Below are 20746 nucleotides of genomic sequence, written 5' to 3' on the forward strand. Positions count from 1 at the left end.
GTGAGGTAAATGTGAGAGCCTCAAGATCTATGGCTATGTAGAGGTTTGAATCTGGGTCTCCCAAACCCAACACTCTGTTCACTACTAGACCCTTTAAAGCAGTGGCTTTTCCCCAAAGAACACAGGGAATTGTAGTTTGCTAAGGGTGCTGAGAGTTGTTAGGAGACCTCTATTTACTGTCATTGTTGCCTGATGCACTGCACCTCTCTCCTACACAGATATTACAAGCCCCTTTACATTTGGGCTGCTTATGCCCTCCCAAAAACACATTCCATAACTTACTTTTGGGGAGCACTAAAGGCTTAAAAGAAAGAAAGAAAGACAGCTCAGAGTCCGGGGAACCTGCTGGAAGCACCAGTAAAAGTCTTCATGGGCCCCATGGCACCAGCCACAGGAAGCGAGAGGGCAGCCCCTGACTATACATCTAGCTACAACATTATTGGACAGGTGTGTGTACACCCCATTGCTGGGACTGCCGACTTCTATTTTCAAATGGACACACTGCAGTATAATATGGAATGAGCATTTATTTTCAGAATAAAACCAATTTGTTAGGGGGAAAATATATGCAATAGATCTAGATTGTGTGTGGACTATGTTGGGGGGGAAACAAGTGCTCAAGCTTCCATTGATTCCAGAATAAAATGTGTGTTCACAGCTTTGATGCTGGGTTTCTCCTAACACTTGGTTAGCCCTTCATCAGCTGTTCCACATGGAACTGAATTTCATTTGTATGTTAAAACATTTCTGTGCAGTCTTTCTGTTCGCAAAGAGACAGATAGCGCATTTCATCTTCTTGGACAGATTTCAAAGTCTAAACATGATTGTTGTTCAGAGATGTGTGTTTACTTAATACCTTCTGATTTTGGAGTTGCCTTGGTCCCATCCCATGCCTTTGGGGTGGGATGTAAATCCCAGAAACCGAAATATCAGCAGAACATTTAGGCAACTAAAGTCAAAAGGGTAACAAGCCCAGATGTGTTGGGTTACTCTGTTCTCATGAATCCCCCTCCCCCTTCCCTCTATTTCATAATATTCCTGAGGAGCTGTTCCAGGGTTTTGTTCATAGTTAATATGATTAATCCTGAAAACGTCATGCTGCGCAATCTATATAATCATAACTGCAATGCAAATATAGAGGATGCAAATAAGCCTGAGAGGGAGAGAGATTGTCAGAGCTGAGCCATAGGTTATTGAGTGGGAACCAGAAACTAGGGGACAGGACCAGAGGACAAGCCAAGCGTCAACCAAAACCTACCATTGCCCAAGTAAAATCTCAGCCTGAACAGGAAGCGTTGGAGCAGGCGTGGGAAACCTTTCTCAGCCTGAGGGCCACATTCCTTTCTGAGCAACCATCCCAAGGGCCACAGATCAGTGGTGGGTGGAGCCAGAGGCAAAGTGGGTGGAGCAACAAATGTAAATGTGATCTTGGTACAGTAGGCTGCTGTCTCACATCCACGTAAAACACATTATTTCCTTCCAGAAATCCCGGGAATTGAGCTACAATTCCTTAACAAACTAGAGTTGCCACAATTCTTTGTGGGGTGGGGGGAGCCAGGTGCTTTAAATGGGTGGCGTAGATGCACAGAGAGACAGATCTGGGATGAAAACCCAGTGGAACATTGACTTTTATCACTTTCTATTTTAAAAAAATTATTACACTGTACCCTCCCACGCTGTTTGCTTTTTCTTTTTAAAAACACTCTCAATTCACAAAATAATCCTCAAAGGGCATAAATCTACTGGGACGTTGCCATGACTGGCTTCCAAATTGTTTCTGGGCACAATTCAAGGTTCTGGTTTTAGCCTATACAACCCTATATAGATTATGTCCAGGATGCCAGAAAGATAACTTGCTCTCATATGGTCCACCATTAACCTCTGGGTACCCTAGTCTTTAGCGGTTAAGTGGACAGCAACTGGAGAAAGGGCATTACCATCAAGAAGTCCCCAACTGTGAAATATTCTCTGTAGAGAACCTTTGCATCATTGGCTTCCATGCTGTCAGATTTTTTCCTTGATTTCCCCAGGTTTTTAGTGAAAGATATAGTATTGCTGGTCTTGTTCCTGCTCCTCCTCTCGCAGATGGTTTTATTGTTGACCTACTCTTTTTTTAATTATTGTTATTGTTCTGTTTTGTTTCAAATTGCTTACATTTTTTGTTGTTGTGAAAGATAGGGTAGAAACATGCTAATTGATTCAGGGCTTGGCTCCGGAGCTAGGGCTGGACTCTATGAAAAATATGAAGTAGGAGTAATCATGGGTTTACCTGTTTATAGTAAAAAAACAAGAAACCCGCCCTTCCGTCCAATTTAAACTCAATTAGGGCAGCTCAGAATTATAAAACAAAACGATGACAACACAACAAATTACCATAATCTTTGGCTGGGAAGAAAGACAAAAAACAGGGGATGAGAAGACCAAAGTTTCCTCCTTTCACTGATACAATCAGGTTTTTCTCATCCCCAGCATGTGCAAATGTTTTGCAAAAGGAGAGGAAAATATGATTTTGCACCCTTTTTTAGCTTCCCCAGGAAACATGCTAGAAATAAACCTTCTGCTCTGTGCTTCCCACCCAGTTTTAGGTCTGTGCGCTTTCTGAAGAATGATGGGATGGGCTTCCAGAAATACCCTTATGCGAATGAAGACGAGGCTTGGAAGAGCTACCTGGAGAACCCTCTGACAGCAGCCACCAAGGCTATGATGAGGGTTAATGGAGATGACGACAGCGTGGCTGCCCTGAGTCTCCTCTATGACTATTACATGGTATGAAAAGCGGCCAGCGTGACTCAAGGCCCTCAAAATGACATTTCCTGCCGTCTTCCCCCACCCACACCTAACCATGTGATGGCTGGGGCTGGTGTAGAATCATAGAATTGCAGAACTGGAAGGGAACCCTGAGGATCATCTAGTCCAACCCCTTGCAATGCAGAAATATTCCGCTTTCCCATATGGGGATCGAACCTGCAACATTGCCGTTATCAGAACCACACTCTAACCTACTGAGCTATCCCCATTAGCAGTTGTAGTGCAAAAGATCTGAAAGGCACCAGCTTGGAGGAAGGCTGGTTTATTGTGCCCCTTTAAGTTCTTCACAGGGAAAAGGCCTGTAAACATGACCAGGTTACTTCAGGTTGAGTATTCTTGGCCTGTGATAACTTTGTGGTCCTTACCACGCCCCACCAAGCAGTAACAAGAACTTCACCACGGATCAGGTGGTGATGGTAGTTGTCTACAATCGCTCTGTTTGGGTCACAGCCACACTATACCTGTAAAGCACATGGCTTAGAATTATAGAACTTTAGAGTTGGAAGGGACCCAAGGGCCATCTAGTCCAACCCCCTGCATTGCAGGAATCTCAACTGAAAGCATCCATGACAGATGGCCATCCAACCTCTGCTTAAAAACCTCCAAGGAAGGAGAGTCCACCACCTCTTGTGGGAGTCTGTTCCGCTGCCAAACAGCTCTTACTGTCAAAGTTTTTTTCTGAATGTTTATAAAAATCTTGGAACTGCAATGTGTTTAGGGTGCCGGGAGTTTTAATTCTGTGAGGGGTAAACTTTTTCCTTGCAGAACTACGGCACCACTTCTGTGGCGAAAAGCCCCCAGGACAACAGGAAAAGCTCATAGGACCACACTTGTGGTGAAAAGCAGTGCAAAAGTTGCATAAATAAATGCAAAATTGCAATTCCCAGGGTTCCCTGAGAAGATGGAATGGCTGTTAAAACAGTGTTGATATGCTCTCTCAGATGCCTGAATCTCAAAGAAGGAAGGAATCCCATTTCACGCTTCTGTGTCCACACAGAATAAGCAGACATCTTGTCTGATCAAACAGATTTGCTCTGCAGCAGAATCACTAATAATCACCTGCTGGCAACACATTTGTTGTTCATTGAGAAAGAATGCTTTTCCTGGCATGGATGCGAGAGGCAGGAGATGATGATGATGATGATGATGATTAATTTAATTCATTCATTCATTCATTTAAGAACTGCTTTCTATGAAGCATCTCAGAGCAATTTCACAATATAAAGATATATAAAACAGTCGCCCTGGACCATGGGGGAGGAGACGTACTGACACTAAGGAAATGGGGAAATTAAAGCATAGTCAACCAATTTTGACAGTAGCTAACCCAGAAGCGTCTCTCTCCCTACCTGTTATTCAGGGAACATTTCTGTTTTTTGTTAACTTGACAGGTACCAAAGGAGAAGAGGATCCTTCCATCTGGGACAACGGGGCGCAACGAACTTGGGAAGAGGTGAGAGAGAATCCTGCCCTGGGAGACCTCCAGAGTTTGCAAGTGCAGGGAAGCACTTGGCTCGTGACTAACTAGCTTTCAAATACTGGCACAGCAAAGGGTTAAAAACATGGGGGGAGGGGCAAGAGATCCAGAGCCCAAGCTGCTATACCTTTAAAGCACATCCCCTCATTGCAAGAATCCTGGAAACTATAGTTTGCACTCACCGAGCTATAATTCCCAGCAATCTTAACAAATATAGTTCCCAGAATTCTTTGGGGTGCTTTAAAATGTATGGTTGCATGCACGAGGCCAAAGACTCAGCCTCCGCATGCCTCTGCTACCCACCCAAAGTCACTCTGAATGTTTTTGAAATGGTATACTGCTTCTGGAAGACATCAAGGCCCTGACTTTGGCATGTCTTAAGGGGGAGTGAATTCCATAGCTGGGGGACAGGAACTAAGAATGCCTCTCTGGACAGCCTTCAAAGATCTGATCTTGGTGCATAGATGTTGTGATTCAAGAGACTGTTCCTGGTTGATCTTACAGGTTTGTGGTAGGTCAGTGCTGAAGGTGGCCATGGGTATTCTGGACCCAGGCTGTCAGCAGCACTTTTAAACGGAGCTGGCGCAGCAGACCCTGGAGCACTGGTTCAAGAAGTGTGGGGCTCCAGAATATGGTTCAGTAGGACCCCCTCCCTCCTCTCAAATCCCCTTTATTCTAGCCTGAGGGGGATTGAACTTCACCCATGTCCCCCATGGCAGAGGTAGCAAAGGACAGAGAGAACTAGGAGAGAGAGGCTCGCCGTGGCCTTTTTCTGCACTGAACGTGAAGGTGATAAGCCTGCTTTTGTTTCAACTGCTTCCAAATCGAGCAATGTACTCCCTTTCATCCTCCTTGGCCTCTGTGCTTTTCAGATAACCCTCCCCGAAATAAGTTAACAGTCGGTTGGCATCTTTCAGTTTAGTCCCTCAATTCCTGGACTCTGTGTACCCCTGAGCTATGTGTTTTTACATGCCTATTTCTGAACCGTTGCAGCGGGGTCATCGTGAATCGTGGGCACCAGTCCCACAAAGGCTGGGTGGGGAGCGGTTAGATTTAACTCTTTTCCTTGCTTGGAAATGATGAACTTCCCTTGCCCAAATAGTTGCCTGTGTTCTTTCCTTGTGCCTCAGGTGCAGATGAGTGAGCAAATGGTCTTGCATTGCTAAGTATTCTTTTGTCTGGCTCCTCCTTCGCCTCTAGGCACTGCCACGGGATGGAGTACGAACCCGAGATTTCCTCCTTTGAAAACTCCACTCACATCATGAAGCTCCTGGCTGAAAATGTTTCCGTGAACCAGGAGTATCTCGAAGTGCCCAAGAAGAATGGCTTAGTGATGGAGGGCATCCCCTCTCCTCACAAGCCACCTGCCCTGCCTCCAGGCACCAGCAAGCTGGAAGCCAGTCCCGAGAACTATATGCTAACCTCGGGGGATGTGTATGACAACAGCTCGCTCCATTCCCTCTTTGACGCGATCCACGTGGCTCCGCCGCAACAGAGGTGGCAACCGGACAGCACATTCAAAGAAGACCCTCAGGAGGTCAGCACTGTGCCCAGACGTCTGGGCTTGCCAGAACAAAACTCTGTGGTTCTGCCCATCTCTGGGCAGGATGTGACATGTATGGTATAAATGGGAGCAGCACAAATTGCACTAATTAAGCGAGCAGAGGGAGTGTCCCTTATGTGCCAAGTTAGCCGTCATTGAGATTCAACAGGATGAAGTGGCTTGTTTTGTTGGAAGCGCTTCTTAACATTCCCTCCATCAGCCCTTCTGCTTCCTGAAATAATCTTCTCTGCCTGTACGCAGGCTAGCCATGTTGTCGGTCTTCTGTAGCTTATTGCCGAATTTCCACCTCCCTCCCTGCTGCTACATCAGGGCTGGTCAATCCACTGGACATATGCAAAGCAAATGGTAGATGAAAGGAGAAGAGGAAGACTTAAACCATGTCCATCCCCAACAACCACTGTCTCTCCCATTGTCTCCATCTGCCACTAATGAACACTGCAATCACAACTACACCATACCTTTAATGCAATATTATACCACTTTAATAGTCATGGCTCCCCGCCTCAAAGAATCCTGGGAGCTATAGTTTGTCAAAGGGTGCTGAGAGTTGTGAGGAGACTCCTCGCATAACTATAATTCCCAGCACCCTTAAGGTTCAGTTTCCAGATTCTTCATGGAAGCCTAAACTCCTAAAGTGGTAAAAGAGTGCTTTAAATGTACCACAAATATATTGACAATACTGTTGAAAAGTTGGCTAAGGGTGGGTGAAAAGGGATCTGCCATTCAAAGTTGTAGAGTTGACAGAGTGTCTTTCAAGGGGGGCTTCTGGGGAGAAGTGTATGTGTGCGCATGCGAATGAAGCCACTTGCTATGTCCCCTTTCACACATGTCAGCTCCTATGGCTCAGATGTTTTGCTTCACATCTAAAGTAGGAAGAGGAAGTGCATTGTAGCTTCTTGTTAATGCCTTACCTGATCAGGAAGTGGTTTGGGATGTGGTTCATAATGCATTCATTTGGCAAAACATCAACCTTCCCCAAGGTGGGAAATGAGGGATCCGAGAAGGCTATGGGTCATTCTAGGTACAGTACCTATAACCCCTGACTATTGGCTCTGCTGGCTGGGACCAATGGGAGCTATAGTCCAAAATATCTGGAAGGCACCAGGCTGGGGAAGGCTCTGCTTTATATAATGATCCTTCGCCACTTCCATCAAACCCCTAGAATTTCCTTGCCAAGGCTAGTTGGAAAAAATACCACCGAAGAGCTGGATTCTTGAATTCCCCCTCTCCTATTCAGGGCCTGATCCTGTGGCCTTTAGTAGGCTCAGTGGATTAGGAGTAGGGGATGGATTCCAGCAGGGCATGCTAACTTTATTATTATTATTATTATTATTATTATTATTATTATTATTATTATTATTATTATTTAGCCCTGCTTTTTGACAGCAGCCTGGCACAGTTCAGCAGCAGATGAAGCTTTTTCCTAGGACTTTTAGAAAACCTCCACCTGATAAATTGTTACACGTGGATAAAAATGTTGGTGAGGCATACGCCAGTTTTAAAAAAATTCAGAACAAATGTTTTGCCTTGGTTCCAAATGGACCTGGATGGGCTTTTGAGGTATTTTTATTTCCTTGGGTGAACTGGAATACAAAAGAATCTATATACAGCTGTCCTGATTTTGTCTCTCCCTGCAGTCGTTGATCTTCAATGATATCCTGAAGTCCCAGACAGATGCACCGTGTTCAGAGAGTTATTCCGCCAATGATGCCAAGAGGTAACAGCAAAGGCTTTCTCAAATAATATGATCGAAATGTGTTTCACGGAAGAAATGTTCCTAGTAAATCAAGGTGGAAGTTTAATGAGAGGGTTGTTCTGTCTCATACACACACCTGTTGGGCACTGTCATTGGTGAGAAGGGAGAATAACTTTGCTTGTTTAATCCGTGTGTTCCATGTTATTTTATTTTATTTTTAAAACGGACCCCCTCCAGTCATCTGCTTTATATGTAATAGGACAAACACATGAATAAATACATATGACTATCCTGCCAGACACCTAGTTTGGCCTTCAGATACTTCTGTCAATTCACCATTCGGGTGAATAAGGCACTGTCCCACCTGCCTACCTTTTTACTTGCACCCAATCCAGGGAGTCATAGAATCATAGAGTTGGAAGGGACTTCTGAGGGTCATCTAGTCCAACCCCCTGTGTCTTCCTCCTCCTCCTCAGTCTCAGTGTTGCCCTTGCAAAACTCATCAGGAAGGAAGATGGGGGCGTAAAAGAGAATTAGTTGGCTCACCCTGCCATGGGCTCTGGCTCCACTTCCTGTTGGCCTCTCTGCCTTCTGCCCTTACCAGTTCCAATGATCCCCAGCCCCCACTGGCTTCTTTGTCTGTGTTTTGGTGTGTCTTTCAAAGTAAAATAGTATAAGTGGTTTATTTAATCTCTGCCTTCTCCCTCTCCCTCTTTTTTAATTGCTCCATTTAAGTGACTTTGAATATATGTTGGGATCCCCTAAAGCTATTCACATCAAATCGGGTGACTCACCCATGGCCTACCTCAACAAAGGACAGTTCTACCCAGTCACGCTGCGGACAGCTGCAGAAGCCAAATGTTTACACCTGTCCTCTAATAAAGTGAAGGTAAGTGATGTGCCAAGGAAAGTTCCCAGCAATATATGATGTGGAACAGCTGAAACAATGGTGTTGGAGGTGGTTTCCCCACCCCAGTTTTCTGAAGCCAGATATATTACAGCCAATCACTATGGAGGTTTCAGAAATTATAGCATATGCTTTAAAGTAGAGGTCAGAGAAGTGCTGAGGGCTGCATTACCCAAGTGGAACTCACTAAACCCAGCACAAGCATGTGAATAATATTGATGCACTGATGAACTGCAAGCCTCTCCTGACAGTTATTCAAAACCTCAAACATCAAAATGCAGTTGCATCCTGAAAATTGCAGTCATGCAGTTGCAAAATGCATGGGTGCCTTTTCCATATTTCTAAGGTACACCAAGCTTTCTCTTTGCTTGGACATTTTGCTTTGGTTTTTGCTGCTGTAGGTCCTGAAAAGGGAAGGAGTGGCAGTTGCATACATTACACAACAGCAAAGCCCTTTTCCCTTTCAGCTGCTCCCCACTGTGTGGGAGGGGATGCATACCAACCCATGGGCTGGAACACCTGTACTAAAGTGTTTCCCCAAGCTGGATTTTATTTTGCAAATGAATACATAAATTAATACTATATATACTACAGTATTATGTATTGAACAGTAATCCAATTGGCTTTTCCCCTTTCTCCCAGAGTGTTGTGATGGTGGTTTTTGACAATGAAAAAATTCCAGTTGAGCAGCTCAAGTTCTGGAAGCACTGGCATTCACGTCAACCTACAGCTAAACAGAGAGTCATCGATGTCGGTAAGGTACAGAGATGCTTTCGGATTTCTTGTCTAGGAGGGAAAGGAAACAGATACAGTGAAAAAAACCCTCCCTCTTTTATTTCCAAGTGAATGCAGTCCTTATTAGCACTTAGGGTATTAAATTGAACTGGTCGCTACTCTGATTTATAAGAATAAGAATATTATTTATACCCCGCCCACTGTTTACAGGGTTTTCATCATAAAGATTCCTAGGATAAAGGGGTGGCCTTGTGTGTGTTACATAGAAAATCATGAAGAATAGCTTTCAGCTACCCAGTTTTAATAGCAGACTTCTGCATCCCTTGAAAGCTCTGGAAAGTTGCTTGAGACACAGGGGTCTGCCACCAGAAGGAAAAATCAGCAATTATCTTCCTGGCCCCGGCCCCCGCCTATAGATCTGGATCTTCACCTTAGAATCCAGAAGGAGTTTAGGAGTGGTTTCCGGTAGCCTTGAAGGGTGGGGCATATCACACCTCTTTAAGAGTATGGTTGTTACTTAATTCAAAAGTTATAATTGGGCAATTGAAGAGTAACTGCATGTTTCATGCCTTCCAGCTGACTGCAAAGAGAATTTCAATACTGTGCAGCATATTGAGGAGGTGGCTTACAACGCCTTGTCCTTCGTCTGGAACATTGCTGAAGAAGCAAAGGTATGATCAGGCCTGTGCAAATCACGTGGTCCCCCCCTGTACCGCAAACCTACCTCCATTTCATACCTGTAGTTTAGCCACATCTGGAGGGCCGCATGCTCCCCATTCCTGCTTTGGCATTCCAACATTAAACTGTGCTTCGAACTCACAGTCACTTTTCATCAGCGCCCTTTCAGCTAGGTTTGCTAACTCCTCTGCACACATGGAGACTTCAGTTTGTACCCTTGTGTCTTTTATGGTTTGTTCTGCTATCAACTCCAGTCAAACAGGCATTGCAGGGTTTGAAGTGCTATGGAAACCTGTGAACAGACACTGAGTTGAGACAGGTCTGCACACAATAAGCAGGGGTGCCTCTGTTGTGCTACCTTCAGCTCTCTTTCGCGGGGGGACGACACTCTATTTGTCTTCAAAGGTGAAACTGGGGCCCCCTCCAGACTAGTGTTTTATTGCTGGTATCTTCTGCAGTGTGTTCTGCCTTGACACAACAGTAGTGCATCAGTGGTGGATTTCTCCAGCTTCGCTTTGTTATGTGTTGCTTCCCCAAGGGGCTGTAACACTACAAAAGTGGGACAAAAATGAACCAGAACATTCATGGTATGAAAAGTTGCAGGATTTCAGCAATAAACTACAGGACATGCACTGATCAGAAACAAAGCAGTATGTCCACCCCAAATCTTTTGCATGTGCAAATAATACTGAAAGCCTGATTGGATATAACCACCGCAATATCAACATGAGCACAAACCATTATGAACCCACAATAAAAGGGATGTCTGGAGGGATTTGGCTTGTCTAAAGCTTTCATAAGAGTTCCTGCCCGAACTGAGATTTAAACCAGTCACATGTCCTGCTATGTTCATAGTTCTTTTAAGCACTACACCAGCAGCTGACACCAAACTGTTAGCTGGGCTATAGGGGGGAAGTTTCCTGCCACAACTCTGAGACTATAAACTGTCATTTATTAGCCTGCAGATTAATAAGGCTCTGCAAGTTGTACTTTCCCATAAACCCAGACCAGATATTCAAGGTAGCTTTATGTTGCAATAGGGAATAAGGCCTCAACATACCCACAACAGACATGAACTGTGGTCTGTTGGTGCAAACCAATCTTGGGTTTGCAATCCCAGGAAAACAGCAAAACCAGGAGGTGGACTCTGTTTAGCTTGGTAGGTCACAGGTAGTGCTGGCTTGCAACAGAGTTATCATGCGCAGGACAGATTGTGCAAGAGGTGTAAATGAAAAAGGCTAGATGAATTTGCAGAGTGTACTCTACTCCAAAATAAGTTCCACTGAGTTAATAGGATATCCTGAATTTAAAAGGGCTTCTGAGTAGACATGCATAGTAATCCTGCTGTTTAGTGACTCTGAAACCTGATCAGTTGGTAGGTTTTTTTGCTCTGAAATTTCATTGGGTCACCTTTCTTTTTAGCCTAAAGGTAGCCATGGTCTTAAAAAAAACAAAACAAAAGCCTAAAAACTGAGAGGTTATAAGCCATCTTCAAAGCATCTTCTTCCTCTTCACTCTCCCTCCATGGAAATATTCCAAGCATGTGATAGTCATCTGGGGCACTTAGGTTAGATGTAACTTACCAGAAACCTTGTTCCCCTTTCTGCCCAGGGGGCTGTTGAAGGCTGAGGCTTCAGAGACATAAAATACCTGGGAGTTGCTGTTGAAGGCCTTTTCCTGCATCTGCCACCTGTCTCTGAATCTACCAGCCTCTAAATAGTGGAGCCAGGCTCATTATTTTCTATTTGCAAGGTTTAGCTGTGCTTAACTTTGGACCAGAAGGTTGTCGGCAGCAGCACCCCAGGGTTGCAGCCTCCCATCCCTACTTGGAGATGGGCAGGGGTTGAATCAGGTGCCTTCCGCATGCAAAGCAGATGTCCGACCATTGAGCTACAAGCTTCTTGGAATTCGCTGTATCTTTCAGAGCAGTGCTTTGACTGCCACTGCATCCTGACTCTATCCATTCTTCTTGCAGGTGTTTATCGGCGTGAACTGCTTGAGCACAGATTTCTCCTCCCAGAAAGGCGTCAAGGGAGTCCCTTTGAACCTCCAGATAGACACTTATGACTACAGTACTGGGACGAACCGGCTTATTCACCGAGCTGTCTGCCAGATCAAAATATTCTGTGATAAGGTAGAGTGAAGCCTATGGGAAAGAAGTTACAATGTGAAGGACTTCCAAAAGACGTGATGAGAATAAGGGATTAGAGAGCCAATGCGGTGTGGTGTTAAGAGCATTAAACCAGGGCAGGCATCCCCAAACTTGGCCCTCCAGGTGTTTTGGGACTACAATTCCCATCATCCCTGACCACTGGTCCTGTTAGGAGGGCCGAGTTTGGGGATGCCTGAACTAGGGCTTGGGAGACCCGGGTTCAAATCCCCTCACACTGGATAGCCTTGGGCCAGTCACTTTCTCTCACAGAGCTTTTGTGAGGCTCAAACAGGAAGGAGATAGCCTTGTATGTCATCTTGAACTCCCTGTGATTGAGGCAGGATATAAATGTAAGCAGCGCTTTTTTTCTGGAAGGACGCAGGGGTGCCCCTAAACATTTTGTGAATCTAAGTTTCGCCTCATTGAGGGGCAGTATTTCAATAAGAGCAGGAAAATGAGAGTACCCTTAAACATCTTTTTAGAAAAAAAAGCACTGAATGTAAGAAAGAAAGAAATAAGCTTCTTAAACAAAGACATGGCCTTTTAAGAGCAGCTATGCAAGAGCTGAACTGTTAGCTGAAGAACTTGGCTCTGTGAAAGCTTTTAAATGTGAATAACCTAAACTGTGCAAGAGTTCACCTGTAAATCAGTCAAGACTGGAATTCACTGGTGAGCCTCCAGTTTTTAAATGCTAGGAGGCGCAACATATAATAAAAATGTTCTAGGAGCTTAATCTGATTCAGTATTAGCCCAGAGGTGACATTCCACGTTCTGGATCCTTTCAGTGAGGGCCAAACTAGATGTGATGTTAGTCGTGTGGGTGCAATTGGGACGAAGGCTTAAAAAAGAAGAAGTTAATATCGCCTGCAGGGAGGCCAAGCAGCAAGACTGCAGAAGGTGGGGAGACTCTTGACACTTACTGTGCTGCTGTGATTCTGGCAATAATAACTCTTCTGAAGCTGCTACATCACAAGGGAAGCCTCCATTCTGCGAACATTTTTTAAAATGTGCATGGTAATTACAGGCACACACATATGTGCCACACGTGTTCATACCGTTAACATCACATCTAGACTGGCGGTCAGACTGGTTCAGCTAGATTGTTTCCTCACTAGTCGAACTTTCCAAAATTTGAGGTGAGAAATACGTGCAGGCCTGCATTGTACATTTTTGGCCCCAGTTATAGGCTGGGACCCAAACAACTACTTTGGGTTTCTCAAGGGTTTTTTTTATTTTTTTGAACAGCAATTTGACATACACAACCCTGACCTTCTTCCAAAAGTCCTTTCATTTAAAAAAATGGCTTGCCATGTGGGATGAAGGGACTGCTGCTTGAGAACTATGACCCCAAAGACTCCCTGGGAACACATATCTGCCTGTGGAATTACAGCATCTCCTATAATTTTAGCTTCCCCTGTTTGAAACGGCTTCATGGATTACAATCTTCTTTCTCTTTGGAGATAATGGTTCATGGTGTCTCTCTCCAAACTCCAAAATGCCTGTTAATTGCCGTCACAAAATTAATGCCACATCTAGTTTGCCCCTAAGATAAATGCTTGCATTTAAATGGCAAGCTTATATTTTAAATGGAAAGAGTGCTCTGCCTCTGCTCTTACTTATGCAGGCTGCCATGCACATATATTACGCACACATATTCCAGCATTGCTCTCTCCCCCCCCCCCCAGCTTAGGGTAACTGAGAAATGGAACCAAGGATGCCCAGAGAAGGGGCTTCTTTGGTTCTCTGAAAGCATCCTGTTGTGTTCTGCAGCACACAGTCAATGGGCTGCAGTTTGGAACACAATGTTTGGAGCAGGGGTGGGGAAGGTGGAGAAACCTGGCTTCTCTCCCTAGCCATAAATCACTAGGGGCAGGCAGGTATAATCTAGGGAGGACAGATGCAAAAGAGGGCAGGGCCCCTGCACCTTTAATACCTACATCTGCTGAAATCACCTGGATTTTTAAAGAGTTGCTTTAAGCTGCCCTCTTTTTGCATCTGGCTGTCCTAGGCAGGGTGGATTTGATTTAAATCAAATCGATTTAAATCACGATTTAAATCACTAGTCAGCAAGACTTGATTTAAATCTTTTTTTTTTTAATAGAAAGAGTCATTTTTGCTGGTATAATCTTAATATTCACAACCAGGTGAAGGTTTCATTTTTTGTAATAATAAATTTTCAGAGTAGTTTTTAGAGTTATATCAAAAATTACTGATTTGGTTATAGTACTAGAAATGCATAGAGAGATGATTATGAACTTATTGTGAGGTTTAATAAGTTAATTGTTTATAGTTGGACAACTTTTCTGCTGTGCTTTAATGGAAGGAGAAAAATAATCATTTCCTTAATAACAATTTAAACAATTTATTTAGCTGAAACAATAACATTATAGCATATGTATCCATGTTTGATAACTGGTGTGGTTAAACAATTAAAAACAACAACTTTAGACTTGAGTTTTAGCACACATGAAAAACTTAAAACAAATCCTTCTTTCCTGATGAATAGCCTTTGGACTATAGTGTAACTTAAATAGAAAACTATATTCAGAAAGATTTTTTCCTCCAAAAGCATTTTATTTTAAAAATCTGATTTAAATTTAAAAAAATCTGATTATTATTATTTTTTAAAACCACATTGATTTTTATCCACCCTGATCCTAGGTAAATCTCTGAGACGAAGGTGTTCCTTTATGAGTGTACCCATTTGCCCACAGTGGGTGCTCCCTTTTGAGACCAGTAGGGCAGAAGATAGGGAGCAGGTAGAGGCAGAGCCAACTATTTCTGGTTTTGTCCCTGTGCTTTTCCTGAGACCAAGGAGGAAGAAGCAGATTGATTGCAAGAAGGCGGGCAGGTGCAGGCAGACTGCGTTGAGTGGGGCAATGCTTTGGTTCCCCTAACGGAGCCCCCTCAGCTGCCATTTTCACTGGAAGCAACGCCTCCCTCTCCCCCTGAAACTAGTCAGCGTTGCCTTTGCAAACAAGGATCTCACCTGGAGGTGCAGTTTGTCTGGTGCACAGGCTCCTGAGCAGAGCCATAGCTAGGTTATCTTGCGCCCTTGGCAGAACCGTCCAGATTGTGCCTCCTAGCCATGGACAAATTAGCTCTTCTTTCCGGCTCTCCTCCAGCCAGTTTTGCGGGCCCCCCCCCCCCGCCTTGCTTGTGCCCCTGGCGGGGGCCTACCTCACCACCCCTTCACTGCAGCCCTGCTCCTGAGATGGCGCAATCTCCTCCCAAGTGACAGTATTATTAATACCACGAATGCTCAGGAGGCATGTGCTTCACAGCAACATACAGGCAGCCATCGTTTTAGACGCATCAGATACGTGCGTGCGTTGCGCCAAACCCAGACGTGACCTAAAACCATCACAAAAGCGTCACCGAAAGGGGTGTTTGCAGGCTTTCTCGAGGTGTTTCAAATAGATGCGATTTCCCTTGAACGTGTGGCGTCTTGGAACGTAAGCTGTGCTGTAAATTGGGAGTTGCCTGTACTGGTAAGTTTTCGGCTTCTCATCTCTTTCAACTTGCCTTGCAGGGAGCAGAGAGGAAAATGCGGGACGATGAACGCAAGCAGTTCAGGAGGAAGGGAAAATGCCTGGACGCCAATAACAATGGTGAGTGAGTGGAAGGGGGCGAGGAAGCTGGTGTGGGCCCTGTATATATAAACGCTGCCTTCAGGCGAGGGTGTGTGAGGTCATGTGCTGCCGGCAGAGTGCGCTTCGAATGCATGGTGCACAGGATGGCCCGGGGAGTGAGATGCCTGGTGATTAGGACCCTCAGCTGCAGATAACCCACTTCCCTCTGCTTGCCAGAGAGGCCTCTGCCGCAACAGTCCCTTGCCTTAGGGGGTTGCAAAGAGGAAGAAGGCAAGGGCAATCTAGCCTTAGTCCCTGACCGGAGAAGGATCAAGCACTGCAGGGAAATTGCTCTGTCTTCATCCCAGCAAAGAGCAGCTGGTGGGGTCAGCTCAGCCTGGCCCTAACTGGATTTCAAGAGTTGTTTTTACAAACGCGCCTCTTTCGTTTTTATTTATTTATTTACTCATGGGATCTATATGCCCTGACACGTGCCCTCTGGGAAGCTTACAAAACAGTTCCACGTTCAAAACAGAATTAACAGCATGTCAAATAAAAACAGCAATAAAAACTACAGAAAGGTGGAAGAAGAGCAAACGAGTGTGGCAAGATAAAAATAGCAGCTAAAACCAGTGATTGAGATCCTTAAAATACTACTACAAGCTCCCGGCGGACTTTGCCTGGCGCCTAAAAATTAGCAACGAACGTGCCTGGTGAGCATGCCTCAAGTCGAGAGTTTTGCAATTTGGGCACCGCTGGAGAGAGGCTGTGGCTCAGTCGGAGAACACCTGCATTGCACGTAAAAGGACACAGATTTGATCCCTGTCATCCCAAAGTAGGGTTGGGGAAGACCCCTCCCTTGAAACCTGGATAGCCACTGGCAGTAGGTGTCAATAGTATGCAGCCTAGGACTGGGTCTGATCCACTGGCTCAACTACTTCAGCACTGCTGAGCCATTGGTCTGACATAATCAGAGGCTGCATCCATACATTTAATGTGCATTTTAAGTACCTTACTTGGCTTCCTCCAGAGAATCTAGCTGCAGTTTACTGCTCACAGAGCTACACTTCTAGCACCCTTCACAAACTACAATTCCCATGATTCTTTTTTTTGAGGGGGGTATTTTGAATGTTATTCAGATGTGCTGTGTGTATGGAGCCAAAGACAGCTTCCAAAAGTGGGGGACCAATGAGAAGAAGATCTCAGTTGAATGAGATCTCTCTTCATTTTGGCACTGTCAAGCTGATCCCTATCCTCTGGCTTCCACTCTCCCCCTCCACTCCCTTTCTCTTATAAGTCTAGTCTCTGAGATTGTAAGCTCGAAGGCAGGGCAGGTGTCTTCATTTTGATTTGTGTGTGGCACCTAATTACTGTAGGCGCTCTAGAGGTTATTATTATTAATAACAAGGTGAGACAGAAACTCTTATGCTCTATTCTGGACTTTTTTATGTTCTTCAGACACATCTAATCATTCTTGTCTGAAAATTAGATTGTGAAAATTACAGAAACTTGCTTTCCAGAAACAGTGTCCAGGCCATCTCTCAGTTAAATAGTTCCCCAAAGGCTTTTTTTATTATTACTCAGTCTGTGTGTGTGTGTGTGTGTGTGTGTGTGTGTGTGTGCTGATTGATCAGATTGTGTTAGTGTTGCATGAAGTCTGAGACTTCTACTTTGGGTCTTTGTTTTGGCTTTGTTTTTTGTCTGTTTCTATTGAAGGAATTTGGTCTTTTCCATCTGAATTCCCTCCCCCCCTCCAACCTCATTGGTTTTTAAAAAACAATTCTCAGCCACCTTGTGGGGTTTTGGGGGGGCAGAGAGTAAGGGCTGGTCAATGAGTCAGTTTGGGTTTCTGTCAGCTTCTCATTTTTCTAATCTTAACTCCAGTTCTCTACCTTTCCACATCAATTTTTTCAAGGCCTCATGAAAATTCACTGGCAAATTTCTCTGAATATGTGGATTTTTTGCAAAGCAATATTCCCTACCATAATTCTTTCTTGTATGTTGTCTTCACTAATATTACACATTTTTGCATTTCTGTGCACATTAGTTGACTATAGAGAACTGCATTGCAAAATTCGGATAAGTGCAGATTTTGAAGGATGAGGATGCTGCAGTTTGAGTATTTCCTTCGCTGCTTAGCTGCTTTTAACCAAAGGGAAAGACATTGGGAGGGTGCTCATAGGTCCCCTCTGTCTTGCCCAGTCTTCCTCAACCATGTGCCTTCCAGACATTTTGGCCGGGGCTGATGAGTGTGTGTTCCAAAGCATCTGGAAGGCAAAAGATTGGGGAAGGCTGGTCTTGTCCTAATCTTGCAAACTGAGGCATTCGTTACTTAGAATCATAGAACTGTAGAGCTGGAGGGACCCTGAGGGTCATCAGGTCATACAATGCAGGAATCTCAGCTAAAGCGCCCATGGCTTGGATGAGTCTCCGCCACTCCCCTCCTTGATGAGTCTCTATAGCAACAAACATGGTGGAAAACTAAGTTTCTCTTCTTCCTTCCAGGTCTGAAAAGCTGTTTGGTTTCGGGCTTCCGAGGCAACGAAATCACGTATCTCAAGCCACAGGCTGACTTGGAAACCCAGCCCGTCCTGTTTATTCCAAACGTCCACTTTTCAAACCTCCAGAGATGTGGAACGGTAAGTCCCCCTTACCATAGCCAGCCCATCCATGAGACACCAAGGAGAGGTGGCTGTGGCAACTTCTGGGTTCTGGAGAAATCTTATGAGAGCTGTGTGAGGCCTCCACACGATCTCATGGGGCTCTCACGTGATCTTGAGCTGTTATCACACAATTGTGCTGGAACCAGGAAGTTGCAGCCATGTGACTCTGGTAAGCAGGACCAGCACGTGGGCAGGGTAGCACCTCCCTGTTTCACCTCAGGCAGCAAAATGGGACAGGCTGCCCCTGCCCCTTACAGCTCCCGCTGCATGTTGCCTTCAAATACCTCTTAAGGCAGTGAAGCATCCTGCTGCTACAGGAATGGAAGGAAGCCACCATTAATGATGCCATTATCTTAATTTATTTTAGGCATCGAGACTCAATTTTGGTTTATTTCAAAGGAACCTTTCAACTGCAAGAGTAGGGATTTTGGGAGAAGAGGCATGCTGTTTTAATTGGGGACGGGGAACCTGCGACCCTTCAAACGTTGTTGGATTCCAGCTCCGATCATCTCTGGCCATTGGCCAATGTTGGCTGGGGCTGATGGGAGTTGGAGTCCCACAACATCTGGAAGGCCACAGAATCCCAGCCTTGGTTTAAACGCTGCACTGTAAATTGTGTGTGAAGCAAAAAAAGAGATACAGTAGTGCAATGCATAACATCAAGAAAGTGACTGATTAAGGGCAGTTCTACCCCCCAGACTTCTGTTCTTTTTTAAAAGAAGAAGAAGAAGTATTTCCCGTGTCCCTGGAAACCCTGGGAACCTAATTGTGTAATAGAGCTCCATGACAGAACTTGTCATGTCCTGAAAATGCAATTCCCAGCATTCTGTGGGGGAAGCCATAAACGATAAACTGGTTTAAAACTAAACCTAAGTTTGTAGTGTAGATATCCGCTCACTGTCTGTCTAGGGATACCTAGCAAGGAAAGTGCAGGCTTTGAGGAGGAATTTAAAAGTCAAAATGGATTCATATAAAGATGTGAGGAGATTAGAGAGCAGGAGTGCAGAGTGTCTGGCCACAGAAGCACAATTTAAGCAGGGGAGGGAGAGGATTGAAAGGTCTACTCTCAGATAGGTTCATGATTACATTGCAAAAGCAAGGTGCTGTGGGACTGTTCTATTTTCTGGATGTTGTTCTTAAACCTCACTGTAACCATAACAACATTATGAATACAAAGTCAGTTACCCCCCTTTTTTAAGCCAAGGAATCAGTACCTTAGGCATGCATATCTAATAAGTACACCCCATTTATCTTTTTAATTATCACATAGGCTGGTATTCAATACTGAGTCCTACTCAGAGTAGACCCACTGAAGTTAATAGATGGGACTAACTTAGATTCATTACTTTCAGGGTACTACTCTGAGTAGGACTTGGGTGAATACAACCCACAGTCTAAAGCAGATTTCCTTCTGAGAGGCCACAATGCTTTTGCCCCAAAAAGTTTGGGGCATTTTTAATCTCAAAGTACTAAAGCATCTCTCTCTTCTTTTTCCCCAACAGGCATTATCCACCGCTGGTGTTCCACATGACTCTAACAGGTACAAAATATGCATTCACCCCCCCCCCCTTTGGCTCACATTTCCAAGATATTCTTGCATAATTAGACAGCCCATTGGCCCTATTCCCACTTCCCATTTTGATTTTATTTCTGTCCCATCTTTCTCTGGGAGTCTTGTCAAGGCCACATAACTAGGCCTCTGATCCAGGCACTGACCAAACCCAGACCCAATTAACCACAGAAAGTTTGCTTGTATCAGCTGCTTTCAGCCCTGCAAAGTTGATGTCTACCAGATCCTAAAGTCCCCAATGGAATAAATGCAGGATATATGAAAGTGGTGAAATATAATGTTGGTAGGACATTATCTGGAGTGAGAATCCCATTGAAACCAAATGAACAGGAGCTATGCTGAAGTGCTGTGAGACTGAGGGCAAGGATATATATGCTGGGTTGTGTCCAAACAAGTTCTACTCAAAGTAGACCCATTGAAATGGATGAACCTAAGTTAGTCATGGTAATTAACTTCAGTAGGTCTACTCTGAGCAGGACTTGTACCATGAACTCTGCCACAACCTAGCTTTCCACAAGGAAATGTTTGGAGATGCAGGAAGAATGCTCAGCATCATTGGTGTCCTTATCTGTTGGGCAATGTGAGGAATTGGATTTGGGGTGGCAGAGAAGGAGACCAGAGGGACCCTCCCCATGGGGCACAATCCACTAGGACATTTTCTGCGTTGGCCCTGTGGAAATGAAGGAAAGCTGTGTTTTTGTTTTTGTTTTTTAACAATGCATCAGAACTGACATTTGAACCACTTGTTTCTGAATGTTGGTGCCCATCCTGGAATCTTCTGAACTTTCATTTTCCTCACTAAGGTTGCCTTTAAAGAGGAGCTGCCCTTCATTTCCTGATGAATTTGACCCTTTAGCTTCAAAGCAAGCCAAAGAGGAAGACCCTCAACGAGGTAATATTGCTATCAGAGATTACGCACACACA

At 44.6% G+C, this 20746-nt stretch overlaps 1 protein-coding gene across 1 annotated transcript in view; it reads left to right on the forward strand.

Annotated features, from left to right (window-relative positions):
• The window catches only part of GRHL3 (grainyhead like transcription factor 3), a 48836-nt gene that overhangs the window by 15054 nt on the left and 13036 nt on the right, over positions 1–20746 (forward strand). The window contains exons 2-13 of the mRNA XM_028738851.2: positions 2580–2766; positions 4200–4261; positions 5486–5822; positions 7487–7566; positions 8281–8434; positions 9095–9206; positions 9764–9858; positions 11841–11999; positions 15550–15628; positions 18095–18228; positions 19755–19792; positions 20626–20714. Coding sequence (XP_028594684.2) covers positions 2580–2766; positions 4200–4261; positions 5486–5822; positions 7487–7566; positions 8281–8434; positions 9095–9206; positions 9764–9858; positions 11841–11999; positions 15550–15628; positions 18095–18228; positions 19755–19792; positions 20626–20714 — 1526 coding nt within the window. The remainder of the gene's footprint in view (positions 1–2579; positions 2767–4199; positions 4262–5485; positions 5823–7486; positions 7567–8280; positions 8435–9094; positions 9207–9763; positions 9859–11840; positions 12000–15549; positions 15629–18094; positions 18229–19754; positions 19793–20625; positions 20715–20746) is intronic.

The sequence above is a fragment of the Podarcis muralis genome, chromosome 7 (assembly GCF_964188315.1).
Source record: "Podarcis muralis chromosome 7, rPodMur119.hap1.1, whole genome shotgun sequence".
NCBI classification, from domain to species: Eukaryota; Metazoa; Chordata; class Lepidosauria; order Squamata; family Lacertidae; genus Podarcis; species Podarcis muralis.